Genomic DNA, 13,652 nt, shown 5'->3' on the forward strand with positions numbered 1-13,652 from the left:
TTTGCGTTATCGGACGAAGACGTTTCCAAGTGCAGTGACAAGTGAGAACTTCTGTTTTCAAAGTTATTATACAGTACAACTAAATATTAGACTGAGATAAGCTTAAATGGAGCGACATGGATACTGAGCATTTGTGTAGCAATTAAGATGTAGTTGTAAGCTAAAGCGTATTTACTAATACTGCTACACTCAAAGCGTCATAATAGTCTGTTGTTGCAACAATTCCAGAGGTCTCCAAAGCCTACTGACTGAGTTCATCAGGGTTGACACAATTAACTAAAAAGCCACTTTGCAAGATTGGAGATATATTTCCTAACAAAAATCGATTATAAACATAAATACTCGAGAATATAGGTACACATAGCAGACACAAACATACAGCCTGTTTGTATATGTTGGTATGCTTAAGATCTAAATAACGCTAACAGTGCAGTAGCTCATACTGTGATAAAAGTAGATCTTTGTGCCTAGAAAACACAAATATAAATTTGCCAGATCTTCTCATAAGATGGCGAGGGAGGGAGGCGGTAAAGGTGGTTTACAAATATCATTCCAAAGCATTTCTTCTACATCGTTACAACATGACTTCATACATCAAACATCAACTTTAGCGGCTCACTGAGGCACAGAAGATCTTCTGTTTCTCTATGCTGATCACCAGACTCTGTAGTTACCTGAAAACAGTCGCAACTAACAGTTGTTCTTTGTTTTACAGCGATCAAAACAGAATAAAACGAAACCATTTCTTTTTTCTAGTTTCCATTTGTCTGTCAGAAGTGTTGGGTCAAACTCAGCTTAATAAGTAAGGATAGCACATAATTCTTCATAACAAAGAAGTTGGGTCAATAAGTAAGGATAGTAATTCTTCATAAAAAAAAAAGTAAGGATAGTACATAATTGCTGCAGAAACTAGTGGTTACTCACAGTTATTCGTTCTGATGGAAGAGAACATATGATGCTACTAAAAAGCGGTTTTGTTAGCTTCTACTACTTTTCTACCAACCTGGAAATTTATACAAGACCAGCTGTTTTGTAATAGCAGCTCTTACAAATGAATCAGTTTCAGTTCCAAGGGAATGTTCACTTATTTGCTTCATCATCAAGTCTAGGATACAAAGCCTATCACTAATAGTTCATTAAATAAATACAAATTTGTTTCCAGATTATTTAACATAGTCAACGGAAACGACAAGGACAGGAAGTATCAGCGAGATTTCAGTATACCTATTGAGCTGCATCTTCAGAAAATCTGGCATCAAATGGAGCAGAAGGATTGGGATGTACTGCTGAAGCACTATTCGCTCCAGAACCATGTTGCAGTTCTATCACTAGCCATCTTACAGCTTTACTCATCTGCTCCAACCTAACAGCACTAATGGGTTGAAGGCCACTTGCAGCTGGTTGCCCAGGCTTCCCTGAAACAGTGCCTGTAGCCTCATCCACGAGACACTCGGAGCCAATTCTTTGCTTAACCGATTCCACAAACTCCTCCGCCTGATCACACGCAACCCTGAACAACTCCCACTTTTGCTTAAAGTTTTCTAATGCAGCATCAGTTGCTGCTGTTTTCTGACCATTAGAACTCTCCTTTGATTCAAGTACAACAGCTGATGCTGCAACAAAGTCTTGATATGCACTGCTCAGTGCATCTACGAGACTATCCATCACAACCCCTCGAAGCCCTAATTGATCACTAACCTCCGTAAATCTATAAAGGAGAGAATAAATTAACAAGAACATCATTAAAAATTTAATCTTTGTATCAAGACCATCATTAAAAATTGAATCTTCATAGCAACAACATCATTAAAATTGAATCTTTAGCAAGACCATCACTAAAAATTGAATCTTTGTAGCAAGATCATCATTAAAAATTGAATCTTTGTACAAAAATTAAAGAGCTTATTATGCTATCTAATTCTGCATACAAAAACAAACCCAAGAAACAATTTTCTATGATTACCCAAAATACTCAAAAGCAAGAAATCAACTGAAACAAAATTGATGCAATACACAAATTTCTTGAAAATACTCAAATAAAACTGAATAAATTTAAGCAAATGAAAAGAAGAAAACCACAAAGACTAGGGTTTTTCTACTTACTTGACTGAAGGAAGAAAATGGCTTCCAAAATCTTCTCCTACTGTCTTTCTTTGGTTTTTTTCTCCATTTCTCCCCTCACTCTGTTTCGAAATAATTACATATTCCTCCCCAATAGTTTTCATTTGTAACACAAAGCTTCCCTTTAGTTTCAAAATTTATATTTTAGAGTTAAAATTTTTAAAATCTATTTGAATAAAATCATAATTCAGTAATAATTGTTTGAGTTTCTAATAATTATTTATATATAAGAGTGCTATTTTATTGGACTAAAGGAAGTAGTATTATTTATGTATCTTAATTTTTATTTTATTTGTATTTTTCATCATTAGTATTATATATTAAGTGTTCTATGTAAATTAAAATGAGACATGTTTTTTTTTCATCTGTTAGTGTTATATATTATTGATGAGTAATTATCTTATATGTGATGAATAAAATTAATCTTACATTAATGTTTAAATTAAATATTTTGTTTAATTGCTCAAACTTGCTTTAGTGATGTGCCAGTTTGATTTATAACATTTTGGCTAAATTCATCGGTGACCTTCTAAACTTGACATCGATTTTCATTTAGACATCTAAATTAGGCGATGTTAATTTTAGACACCTCATGTAGGGTTCTATTGTGTCATTTTGACATTTTTTGCTGATATGTCAAAGTGAGTGTGATACATTCAGCAATAGCCCGTGAAAGACTTAATTTAGCCATTTTTAATTTTATTTTCTCTTCTTCTTCTCCATTTTTCAAGCCACTACCCCCTATTTTTTTTTTTTTGAGCTTAAATTCCTTCAATGGAGGTCAAATTTTTTATTCAAATTCGTTTTTAAGTCATTTTCTTCTTCTTCATTGTATTACTTATCTAAATCTAGCATCACATCACTCCATTTTTTGCCGGAAAAATGGATACCAACATCCATATTTCATTTTTATTCTCTCCTTTCTTCCTTTCCCTCTTTTCTTTCCAAAAAAACAATACTAAAAAGAAGAAGAATAAATATGAAAAATAGTAAAAGAAAATAATATTTTTTTTGAAAAGCACAAAAGAGATTTGAGTGTAATGAAATAAAAGATTTTCTTAGAAAGAAATTTTTAAATGTATTTACTAAATAAATTTTATAATTATTTTTAACTGAAAATAACACATGTAATTTACTTAATTGATTGTTTGTCACGTCATCAACGAGTGTATTACACTCTCCTTTAGTTTTTTATTTATTGTCAGAAAAGTATCAAAATGACACAGTTGAACCCTACATGAGGTGTCTAAAATGAACATCGCCTAATTGAGGTCTCTAAGTGAAAATTGGTGCCAAGTTTAGAGGCCACCGATGGGTTTGACCTAACCATTTTCATACGTCACATAAGACTTACTTTTATTTCACATTTATTATTAGAAAAATTACTGAAATATACTTTTTATATTTTTCTTATTTTCAGTATTTCTTTTTATTTCTAAAAATCTTTAAAATCTCTTACTTTTCTCTAACGTACTTAATGTATCCGAGCTATATATTATGAATTTGATTTATTTTATAATATCCGAATTAATTTACTCTTTATACTATGAAATTTGTATAAATTATACTTTATTATTTTTCAATTAGACAAACACTTTTTGAGGAAAAACAATAACCAAACAACCAAAAATCAATGAAGTAAAATATTCTAATGAATAAAACTTTGAATAAACGCTAATAAAAATTTTGTGATAACATTTTCACACGTAAATACTAATGCGTGTAACTAATCACTAAGTTTTGCTAATTTCAGATAAACTACTGCATTACTATTTATGTACTTATTTTTATTTTCGACACCTATTACTTATTAACTATTTTAATCGATTTTTCTAGCACTATCAAAAATGGTAAAAAAATTCATGTACATTACATTCCTACCTACCATCATTTGAAGTAGCTCCATACCTAGAAATCTTGCACGATACTCCCTCCAAATATTCTACATGATTTTCTCATAACAAAATATGTAAACGCAATTCGTTCATGTTAAATAATAACAAAATACGTAAACGCAATTCGTTCATGTTAAATAATAAGTATTAAATATTTAGTATTTTTATTTTTTTAATAAAAAAGTTTGCAAACTGTTGTATAAGAGCAAGGATTTTATTTCGTGTGCACGATTTTGGATTACCTTGTTATTAAAAAAAAGTCAACCACTCTACGGTTAATTATCGAAAAATGAAAAATAAAAAAAAAACAAAAAACGACAAATTACCTGTATGACCTGATGATGTTTTTTATTTTTTTTATTTATTGGATTGTAATTGGTGGCTATGGAAATTTAGCCACCGTTTCTCATTATTTTGTTTCTTTATCACTTCATATACGACTCTATTTACCAGTTTTCCAGCAAAAGTTTCTGGAAATAAAAAGGGACTCTGTGAAAAAAAATAATCAAGAAAACATTTTGACCCAAAAAAACTGAACTTTTCAAGAAAATATTTTGATGGGTCATCGTGGATTTTCATCTTCAATGCTAGTCTTCTTAATCTTGATTCTTATTGGGGTTCCAATAACATCATCAGTCCCCTTCATTGTTCTCCATGGTATTGGTTTATGTTTGTTTTTTTTAACTGTTGATGTGTTTTAATTTTAAAAAAATGATTTTTTTTTGATTGATAGGAATTGGAGATCAGTGTTCGCATCGTGGAGTCAAACGATTTACAGAGGAGCTAAGTAAATGGTCAAAATCTGAAGGATATTGCTTGTAATTATTCCTTTCTTAAAAATTGGTTTAGTGGCTGTACTTAATTTAACTATTTGAGATAATCTTATATGGCGTGTAGAACATTTTTGCTAACACTGTATTCGTATGTTATAGTTGAGGAAAATACTCAAAATTAATGTTTTAATAGTTTAGAGTTGTGAAGCTTGTACAATAGCAACAATAACATAGCCAGTGTAATCTCACGAGTGGAGTCTTGGGAGGGTAGGGTAGGATGTACGAAGGCCTTGCCCTTACCTTTGTAGGGTAGAGCGGTTGTTTCTGGTAGACGCTCAGCTCAAAAGTTGTGAAGTTTGTATAGAATAATAATTGTTTGTGGTATAGTGTCAAATATATCTGGATGTCCCATATGGGAAGAGCTTTTTGTTTAACTTGGGATGGAGAGAGTAGTTCGTTTGCATAAATGTGACTGTTGGTATGACTTTAGTTAGTTGTGTTAGTGTTTGTTTGATACAGCTTAAGCATTTTGATAATGATTATTCATCTAATTATTTGAACAAGATTTTCGATAAGCAACTTGCTTAAGGAAACAGCTTATAAAATGCAATTGATAATGATTGTTATTCTGATTAGTTGAATAAGCTTTCCTTTCAATACTTGATGTTGATATGCTTTATCTGTGCCGAAGGTCTATTTGAAACAAGCTCTCTACCTTCATAGGTTGGGGGTACGGCTGCATACACACCACCCTCTTGAGACCCCACTTGTGAGATTACACCGGCTATGTTGTTGTTATTTGAATAAGCTTTTCAATAAGAGTCTTGCATAAGGAAACAACTGATAAAATGTTACCTATGATAATTGATCAATGCCCACTCTATTTATAATTAGTTGTGTCATGAGATAGCTTGTAATATACTAGCAGTCATCACTTTTAGCTAGCCATTATTATTCTGAAACAGAGAAGTTTATCTTTCCTATCAGAGTTTAAATCAGTTCTGGATTGTGGTAGTTCTTTTAAATCGTGTTCAATTGATCACATTATTTTCACTTATTGGAAAAGATTGATGCCTGATTAACGCTGCATGATAATCAGCAAAGTGGATAGGAAGTTTCCTCAAAGGCATCCCTAGCCCTTCCCTGCCCGCTCCGCCTGCCAAAAGAAAAAGTAAAATGAAAGAAATAAAAAGACTTGGGATGTTTCCAGTTAATTTATATTTGTTTTCAAGATTATTAATAAAATTGGTTTTGTTTGTCCGTTAAGCCAAAGTTGAGATAGGTTTGGTACGGAGGTATTATGTCACCATGGCTTGTTATTCATCAAAAGAGATCTTAAACCGATTAGTTTTGTCCGGGTTCCGGATTTTACATTTTGAACTGTACTTGCTGAATCCATGCTATTCCCATACACAGTTTTAGTTGATATGCTTCTGTTTTATGGACCATATCCTGCAAAATTACCTATTTGTTTTATATCCACATACCACTGCTTAATAATTTGGCGTGGTTATGTAACTTATCGTGCTTTGTACTTGCGCTATCTTTGAATTCTACTGTCTAGGGAAATTGGAAATGGATCATGGGACTCCTGGTTTATGACCTTAGAGGATCAGGTAATGACTCCCATTAAAATCTAAATGCTAGTAGTTGTCTTGGGCAAAAAAGTTTTCAGAGCCTAGTTCTGATCTGTCCTTTTTCATGTGCAGGCTGATGTAGTGTGTAGCAAGGTGATGGAGCTCTGTCAATTAATTGTTTTGTTGTGGCTAATCTCTCGTACTATTCGTTTTATTCGCTGACGAAAACAAACTTCCGGGTACAGGTTAAGAAAATGAAAGAACTCCAAGATGGTTACAACATAGTTGGTCTATCACAGGTTATTTAAAGAAACTAGATCTTGTAAATTTGTGCACTACTTTATTGGTGTATCTTTCCATCACTTAGTACCATATTTGTATGTCGATCAGAGCGTTATTAGCTCTATATTTTACACTTCTTAGCTTCAATTTGAATAAATTAAGGGGATCAGGTCCCAAGCTTAAAAATATGTGAGAACTCAATCTGAAGCAAATATATATATATATATATATATATATATATAAATATATATATATATATTATGACAAAATTAAAAATCATCCTGAAGTAATCCCATTTGGATTTATTATCCATATAATCTGTAGGTGACCAATATGATCCTTAAGACTGCAAGTGACCAAACTGACCTAGCTCATAGCAAATATCCGAAACTAATAGCTTTTGAATTATGCAAGACACATGGTATCATAACAGTACCGTTCACTTGGAAAGTAAATGCATATTATGTAATGTAATATTTTGGATTCAATTGGTTTATGGTTGCATGGACAGCATATTCACTAATCATCTGCTTATATTACAGGGTAACCTAATAGGCCGAGCTGTTGTGGAATATTGTGAGGGAGGACCACAGGTAGGGGAAAAAAGCTGAAAGCAGGATTTCACCGAATTGCATGCAAATTGATATGCATCTGATAAAGATGACTTCCGATTTTATTTGCTTCTTGAAGTCGAAGTCAGATCTTTCTTAGTCTAGTCATTTCAAGTTTTCAACCCAGCTCTTACTACATATGTGGATGTGCATCTCTGTGTGATATATGTTAGCCACTGTATTAGTTTAAATCAGCCTATGAACCATGGAATTATCTCTTTGCAGTAAGTTCATTACTTATAACAGGTCAGTGGAATATTGAAAGTGAAGAACTGTGGGAACAAAGACCCTTTGGGCTCACTTGTCAAATCTAATAATGTTCATTGAAAATTTGCGCTAGAAGTAGCAGGTATCCAGTTGAATAGTCGAGGTGCTCAAAAGTTGGCCCAAACACCACTGTCATAAAAAAATATTCTTTGGAAAAAACAAAGGTTTTTAGGCTCAAAGCTCCACAGAATCTTAGTTTTCCAGTTCCCCTTTTATTTCTCAATCCTACCAAGGTTTTTTGGTAGATTATCAACACATTCAAAACAATATCTCTTCACATGTCCTCCTTCTCTAAAACAACAGCCCACGTAGCACTTCAATGCTCTCCACCATCACTAGAAGTCATTCTTCTGAATTTTCTGCCAACCATCACTTCTGGAAACAATTCTTAATTTGTTGCCTGATGAATTTATTTTCGTGTTTGGAGAAATTCCAGTACATACGTTGTTCAGAGTCAGAAATCTGATCCAGTCTTTCTTTCGATACCTAACATGCCATTAGCCTGTCATCCCTTCAACCTGTAGTGTGCCAATTGTGCCTCATTGATTAAAAAGATAAATACTAATGGGTTTATTGGTTAAGTGGGCTACCACCTAATTAGGTCACTCTTTTGGGTTGGGCTCTCCTATTTAGTCTATAACACAACCTCTAATTGTTGGTTAAGTAAAGGTTCCCTACTCGTGTGATGGGAAATGCATATGGACAGTGAAGAAAAAAAAGACGCCGAGGAACACTAGTAGTCTTCATCTACCTGTTTACCATAGTTGGTGGAATGAATTGATGTATTGTATCGACTTCCCAAAGGGATGAGAGGGTCAAATGTGTAGCTTTCCAACCTTTTAATCTGCATTCTCTCTGGTATTTATGTTGAGTGGGAAGTTTTGGATTTCGGTTTTCCAAAGAAGGAAATAGGACAAATCCAGGAGAGAAACGTTTAATTTCTTAGTAAGCACTTGGCTTTTCTTTATATTATTGATTCCATATGTTACTGTTGTCGTCCGTCTAGTCCTTATGTTTGCTGTACTTGAGAAATTTCAATAATAAATATTTGTGCTCGTTGCCACGACAGGTTAAGAATTTGATTTCCTTAGGAGGACCTCATGCTGGCACTGCCTCAGTTCCTCTCTGTGGTGTAAGTGTTTGTATATTTTGTACCATCATTTGCTATTTATCCTTCAATAAGACAAGTTTATTTGGTAATTTTTCGGTGCTGGATCAGACAATTATGTAAGGCTTCTTTCTGGTTATCTTCTTACTGTTGCTGGCATTGTTCTTTGAGCTAGCACTGTTCTTTCGTGAGGTCCTCTTCCTTCTTACTTTGGGAAAAGTCAATCTGGTTGGGAAAGCAAGAGAACGCTTCGCGTTTTCTTATCTTCTTCCCGCCCTAGGAGTAGCACAAAAAGAGGGATTAGCATTATTGACCCAAGCATCCTAGACTGTGTTCTAGCTTCTTGATGATGATTATTGAGGGGAAATACGACCAAAGTATGCTTTAGCAGGGGGTGACAAAGTTTACCACCAAATCATGTAAATTCCACTTGATGTGTTTTTGCATTGTTGTTGATCTCATTATTCATTTTGCAGTCTGGCATTTTTTGCATAATTGCTGATAATCTAATCAAGTCAGAGATATACTCTGATTTTGTCCAGGTATTTCGAGGTTCTGATTTTGTTTTATTTACCGAGGGATGTTCGACAGGCTTCCTTGAAATGATAAATAATTAAATTGCAGGCTCACTTGGCTCCTAGTGGGTATCTCAAGCTTCCAAATGTAAGTGGCATTATTACTGCATCCCCCACTAGTGGCTTCACATTATCTTCTTCTCTGCATTTTGTGGGAGTGGAGTGTAAAATCAATTTCATAAGTTTGCTTCTTCTCTGCATTTCAATGGAAGTGGACTGTGTAAAATTGTATTGAAATATGCATAAAGACTTGTGGCAGTAAAAAGATCTCAACTTTGATAAGGGACAAAGCTGATTACTTCAAAATTTATAACGCTCATCCTATCTGTGCTAGATGTCGTGTTCTCTGTTTCTCTATTTTATAACACGTATTGTTTGAAGAGAAAGAAGTGGTTGTATGTAAGTTCATCAAAGGATAGAGAGGAGTTAAGAAGTGGTTGTATGTAAGTTCATCGAAGGATACAGAGGAGTTAACTGCATCGGTTGTGGTTTGAATGGATAAGGGATAGGAGTGAATGGGATTCATAGGGAAGGTAGAAACTTCATATGTGCTTTTATCAGAAGAAAACTGTTAATAAGATTCCTCTGCATTTTCTATGTTCTTGGCTGTGCTCTCTGTGTGTGATTAAGACGTAGTGATAGAGACAGATGGAGTAGGGAGGACTACTTGTGAAGAGGTGCTTTTGACTATCTGTATGCACATGTGCTGGTATAGTCTTCTCCAGGAAACAGCGGTTGGTAATGTGGGAGTCAAGCTAATTAAAGGAGGGTGAGGCAGCTAGTGGCTGCTGCCTTTTGGGACTTTAGGTAGGTTGTGGATGAAGCAAAGACAAGGGAAATGAATATTAGAACTATTAATTAACTAATTCTTGTTTGTTTTATTTTGTGATTTCCATTTCATTTAAAATGTATTTGTACTTCGTAAGTGAAATCAAAGAATAGTGCAGTTAGATGTAGAAAGATATGCTAAAAGAAGGCGATGGCACTGCCACTGTGAGTGCCACAAAAATATCAAGTTCTGAGTGTTAAAAACTAGGGTATCAAAAGTAAATTAATCTGCTTTTCCTTCTTTGGAAGTTGAAACTTCGTATGACTATTTTTTCTCCTGGAGATGTTTTATCCGTAAAGGGGTAGGTAGGTGCAAATTTATTTACCAATCTTTCAGGTTTGGAAGCTTAACTTGTATTTCTCTCTTCACAGAATATTCCTGGGTACATGAAAAGCTGCCGGTTTCTCCCAAAGCTTAACAATGAAATCCCCAGTCATAGAAATTCCACATATAAGAAACGGTTCAGCAGCTTGGAGAATCTTGTCCTTATCATGGTTTGTCAGTCCTGCCATTGCATTCTATTTTTCTTTTAGTTTGTGTCAAATGACCACAAGTTGCAGCAGCTATGGTTACATCACACTCTTCTTTCCTGTGTTCTTTTGCTTTCTTATTCACAGTTTGAACATGATACTGTTTTGATACCAAAGGAGACTTCCTGGTTTGGATACTATCCAGATGGGGCCTTTGAACCTATTTTGCCAGCACAGAAGGTATGATGTGGAATCTAGTTAAGAGAAATGTTCAATTTATATTATTTTTGCTGCCATTTCAGCAAACAAGACACCCTCTCAATTTTTTTTCCATATGTATGATATCCAAGAAGAACCAAATGCGTGCATTGTGTATCTGTATATATAACATTTCCTTGACAAATGCACTATTTTCATACTGTATTTTCTGTTCCTTTCTCAACAAGTTCAAATGAGATGTCAATATGCTTCATTCCGCGAAAGAGCGAGACCTTCTCCTTGTCGACAATGTTCTTCACCAGTACTGTTTTCGCTGTGGTTTTGACATTCTTCACAGAAAAATGTTAATATGCCAACCAAATGTATGGGTTACTTAAATGTTCCGATGATGGCAACATATCTACTTCTGGATTACACCGCCACCTCCTGGCTTCTCACTGTTCTCCCAAGTCTTCAACATAAACACTATCACCTTACTTGGTATACTTACGTCGTATTCTGACAATTACATACCTCCAACCTGCAATTAGTCATATCAGTAACCATGCCTGTATCACTTATCACTGAAACGGGATCAAATCTCCCTCTTATCCAATCCAAAAACACTGTTTTCACCTGTGATCAATTTCTTTGTTCACTCTCCCTCTCCCACTCTCCTCCTCTCGTATTCTTTACCTCCGTTATCCTGCAATAGTACCGAGACCATAATCTACCATTGGTTACTTGTTTTAGTTTGTAGGATCGTATTCTGTGACCATTGAGAATTGGATAAGTATGTCTTGTGTTTCTGAACAGACTATATAGGTAGAAGAAAACTTACTATGTAGAGGTCGTGTTTGCTACTCTTTCTTTTCTACTTATAATTAATGTCAAAACCAGGGGGGCGAGGGCGTTGAAGTGTTTTTACATTTGCCATCAATGTGTTTAGCAAAGAGTTTCATCGGATTGGATTCTGTGCAATTAGGTAGACGTGAACCAGGCCAAGCTTTAAGATCTAGTTAATCTTGGCTCAACCTGAATATACTATGCATGGCTTTGACTTTGAGATTCAGCATCATTGATACTTAAAATATGTTTTATTGTGATTCCAGAACAAATATGGAAAGCTCGAGATCAATAAATTAACAATTCAAAGATAAAAATTTCATGACCTTTCTTCTCCTCTATATTGTTTTAATCAAGTCTTTCTTCCATTTATGTCTTGCATTTGCATATTTTACACTAAATGCAAGTAAACCACTTGAAGCTACCAGAGAGAACATTAACTTATTCAAGTAGGCTCTATTAGACGTACAAAAACCTCACGATTTCAATTCAACATGTATCAAACTAGAATCAATTCATTGATTTTGATCTAGAACTAGGCCTTTATAGGTTCAATCATGTCGGCAGGGTAGCGTCAGTCCAAGGAGTTGCCTCTAGAGTTTCTATTCTGTAATATTAGACATCCTGTTTTCTTTATGTTTTAATGATTAACGGAAATAATTGGTTCAACTTCCTGGTGGAGTCTGCTCTTGTGTTTCTTGCTATGACCAAGTGTTTCATCTCTCCTGCACCCCATTCTTTTTCCCGTAGTTCTATCCATACATTTTACCCTGTACCACATGATCCTAGTAGTTAAGCACATTTCAGGTTCGCGAAAACTATGCTTGACAATATTTGAAAAGATACTTTGTTTTCCTGTACATTTGTGCTTCAAGCTCAACCAAGTGAGATTTTTCCTTTTGCTTGGCAGACTTTGCTGTATACTGAGGATTGGATCGGTTTGAAAACCTTGGACGATGCTGGGAAGGTGAAATATGTCAAAGTAGCCGGGAATCATCTCCAAATTTCTTCCAGAGATATGAAAAAGCATGTTGTTCCATACTTGGTAGGGAATGCATCAACAGACGGGAGCTTCTCAAACGTGCAACGCATGGCATTACATGATTTGCAAGACGATGCATCAAGTATTTTTACTTTTGAAGGTTCATCATCTTATAAATGGCCTGAACCTGTCAATACCTTCTTCGCGGAACTACTTGGCTTGACCATAGATCAACGGTCTATTGACGCTTGATTTGGTTGTTTGATAGTTGATGACCACGATATACAATATTCAAACTCTTGCAAAAACATGTACTAATATCAGATAGCATTGTTAGCAATTATGCTGCCTTTCTATACTTTTTGTCTCAAATTTATTTTTACGATGTTAATGCATATAACTTAAATTCACTTATTCTGAACGTATTGGTTCATGTAAGGATGCATGTAGAATACCAAGCAAGTTTAATTAATACCATTGTCCTATTACAAATGTACAGGGTCGAGTAGTTTCTTGGTCCTCTATTGGCATTTATGGATATCAAAGTACGAGCTAGTGAGTCGTATAAATTGGGACAGAGAAAATATCAAATACTATTTAGGTATACCTTCTCGTTTAATATTAGAATCGAGAATCAAAACATTGATCTTTCTTATTTTTTCTTGTGATATTAGTTGTGAAAGATTGAACAAATCAAGGAGATTGCCTGAATAACTATCTTTTTATCAATTAGAAAACGATGTTTACATATCAATTTAATTAACTCATAAATCTTGTTATGATCAAAATATCAATAATCAGTAACTAAACTCAATCTGAAAAATACATATTGCCTTCAGGTTTTAAGATAATTACTTTTATTCAGGGATTAGACTCATGATTAACGAAATCTATTAAATTGAATACATTATTAACGTCAACTTCTTTAGAAAATGGTACACAATATTTGGCTCTTTAACTTGACAATTATTAATGTGGAATTGACTAATATTTTTAAATTTTTTTTTGGAGAAAGTGGCCAAAAGGTAATTTGCTGGAACTATTATCTTGCACCTAAGTAAAATATCAATTTTCAAAATAAACAAAGCAAATATATCAGTATTTGAGTGAATAATAAA

General features: G+C 34.2%; 2 protein-coding genes across 2 annotated transcripts; one reads left to right on the forward strand and one right to left on the reverse strand.

Annotated features, from left to right (window-relative positions):
* Positions 1-304: 304 nt before the first annotated feature.
* Positions 305-2,202, reverse strand: LOC107028286 (mediator of RNA polymerase II transcription subunit 32). Its single transcript, XM_015229316.2, has 3 exons — positions 2,104-2,202; positions 1,225-1,708; positions 305-674 (listed from the first exon to the last, which is right to left on the reverse strand). The coding sequence occupies exon 2, from the start codon at positions 1,663-1,665 to the stop codon at positions 1,225-1,227; it is 441 nt and encodes a 146-aa protein (XP_015084802.1). The 5' UTR covers positions 1,666-1,708; positions 2,104-2,202; the 3' UTR covers positions 305-674.
* Positions 2,203-4,423: 2,221 nt separating this feature from the next.
* Positions 4,424-13,006, forward strand: LOC107028285 (palmitoyl-protein thioesterase 1-like). The gene is made up of 12 exons (XM_015229315.2): positions 4,424-4,673; positions 4,750-4,834; positions 6,354-6,405; positions 6,499-6,519; positions 6,612-6,665; positions 7,191-7,241; positions 8,596-8,658; positions 9,111-9,176; positions 9,259-9,297; positions 10,410-10,532; positions 10,656-10,748; positions 12,463-13,006. The coding sequence occupies exons 1-12, from the start codon at positions 4,574-4,576 to the stop codon at positions 12,784-12,786; spliced, it is 1,071 nt and encodes a 356-aa protein (XP_015084801.1). The 5' UTR covers positions 4,424-4,573; the 3' UTR covers positions 12,787-13,006.
* Positions 13,007-13,652: the final 646 nt, after the last annotated feature.

Source organism: Solanum pennellii, chromosome 8, assembly GCF_001406875.1.
Source record: "Solanum pennellii chromosome 8, SPENNV200".
NCBI classification, from domain to species: Eukaryota; Viridiplantae; Streptophyta; class Magnoliopsida; order Solanales; family Solanaceae; genus Solanum; species Solanum pennellii.

Bases quoted from the DNA above. Each gene is read 5' to 3' on its own strand.
- LOC107028285 (XM_015229315.2), top strand. From the start codon at position 4,574: ATGGGTCATCGTGGATTTTCATCTTCAATGCTAGTCTTCTTAATCTTG. The intron at 6,666-7,190 runs GTTATTTAAAGA...CTTATATTACAG, and splicing joins ACATAGTTGGTCTATCACAG to GGTAACCTAATAGGCCGAGC. The intron at 8,659-9,110 runs GTAAGTGTTTGT...TTCATTTTGCAG, and splicing joins CCTCAGTTCCTCTCTGTGGT to TCTGGCATTTTTTGCATAAT.
- LOC107028286 (XM_015229316.2), bottom strand. From the start codon at position 1,665: ATGGATAGTCTCGTAGATGCACTGAGCAGTGCATATCAAGACTTTGTT.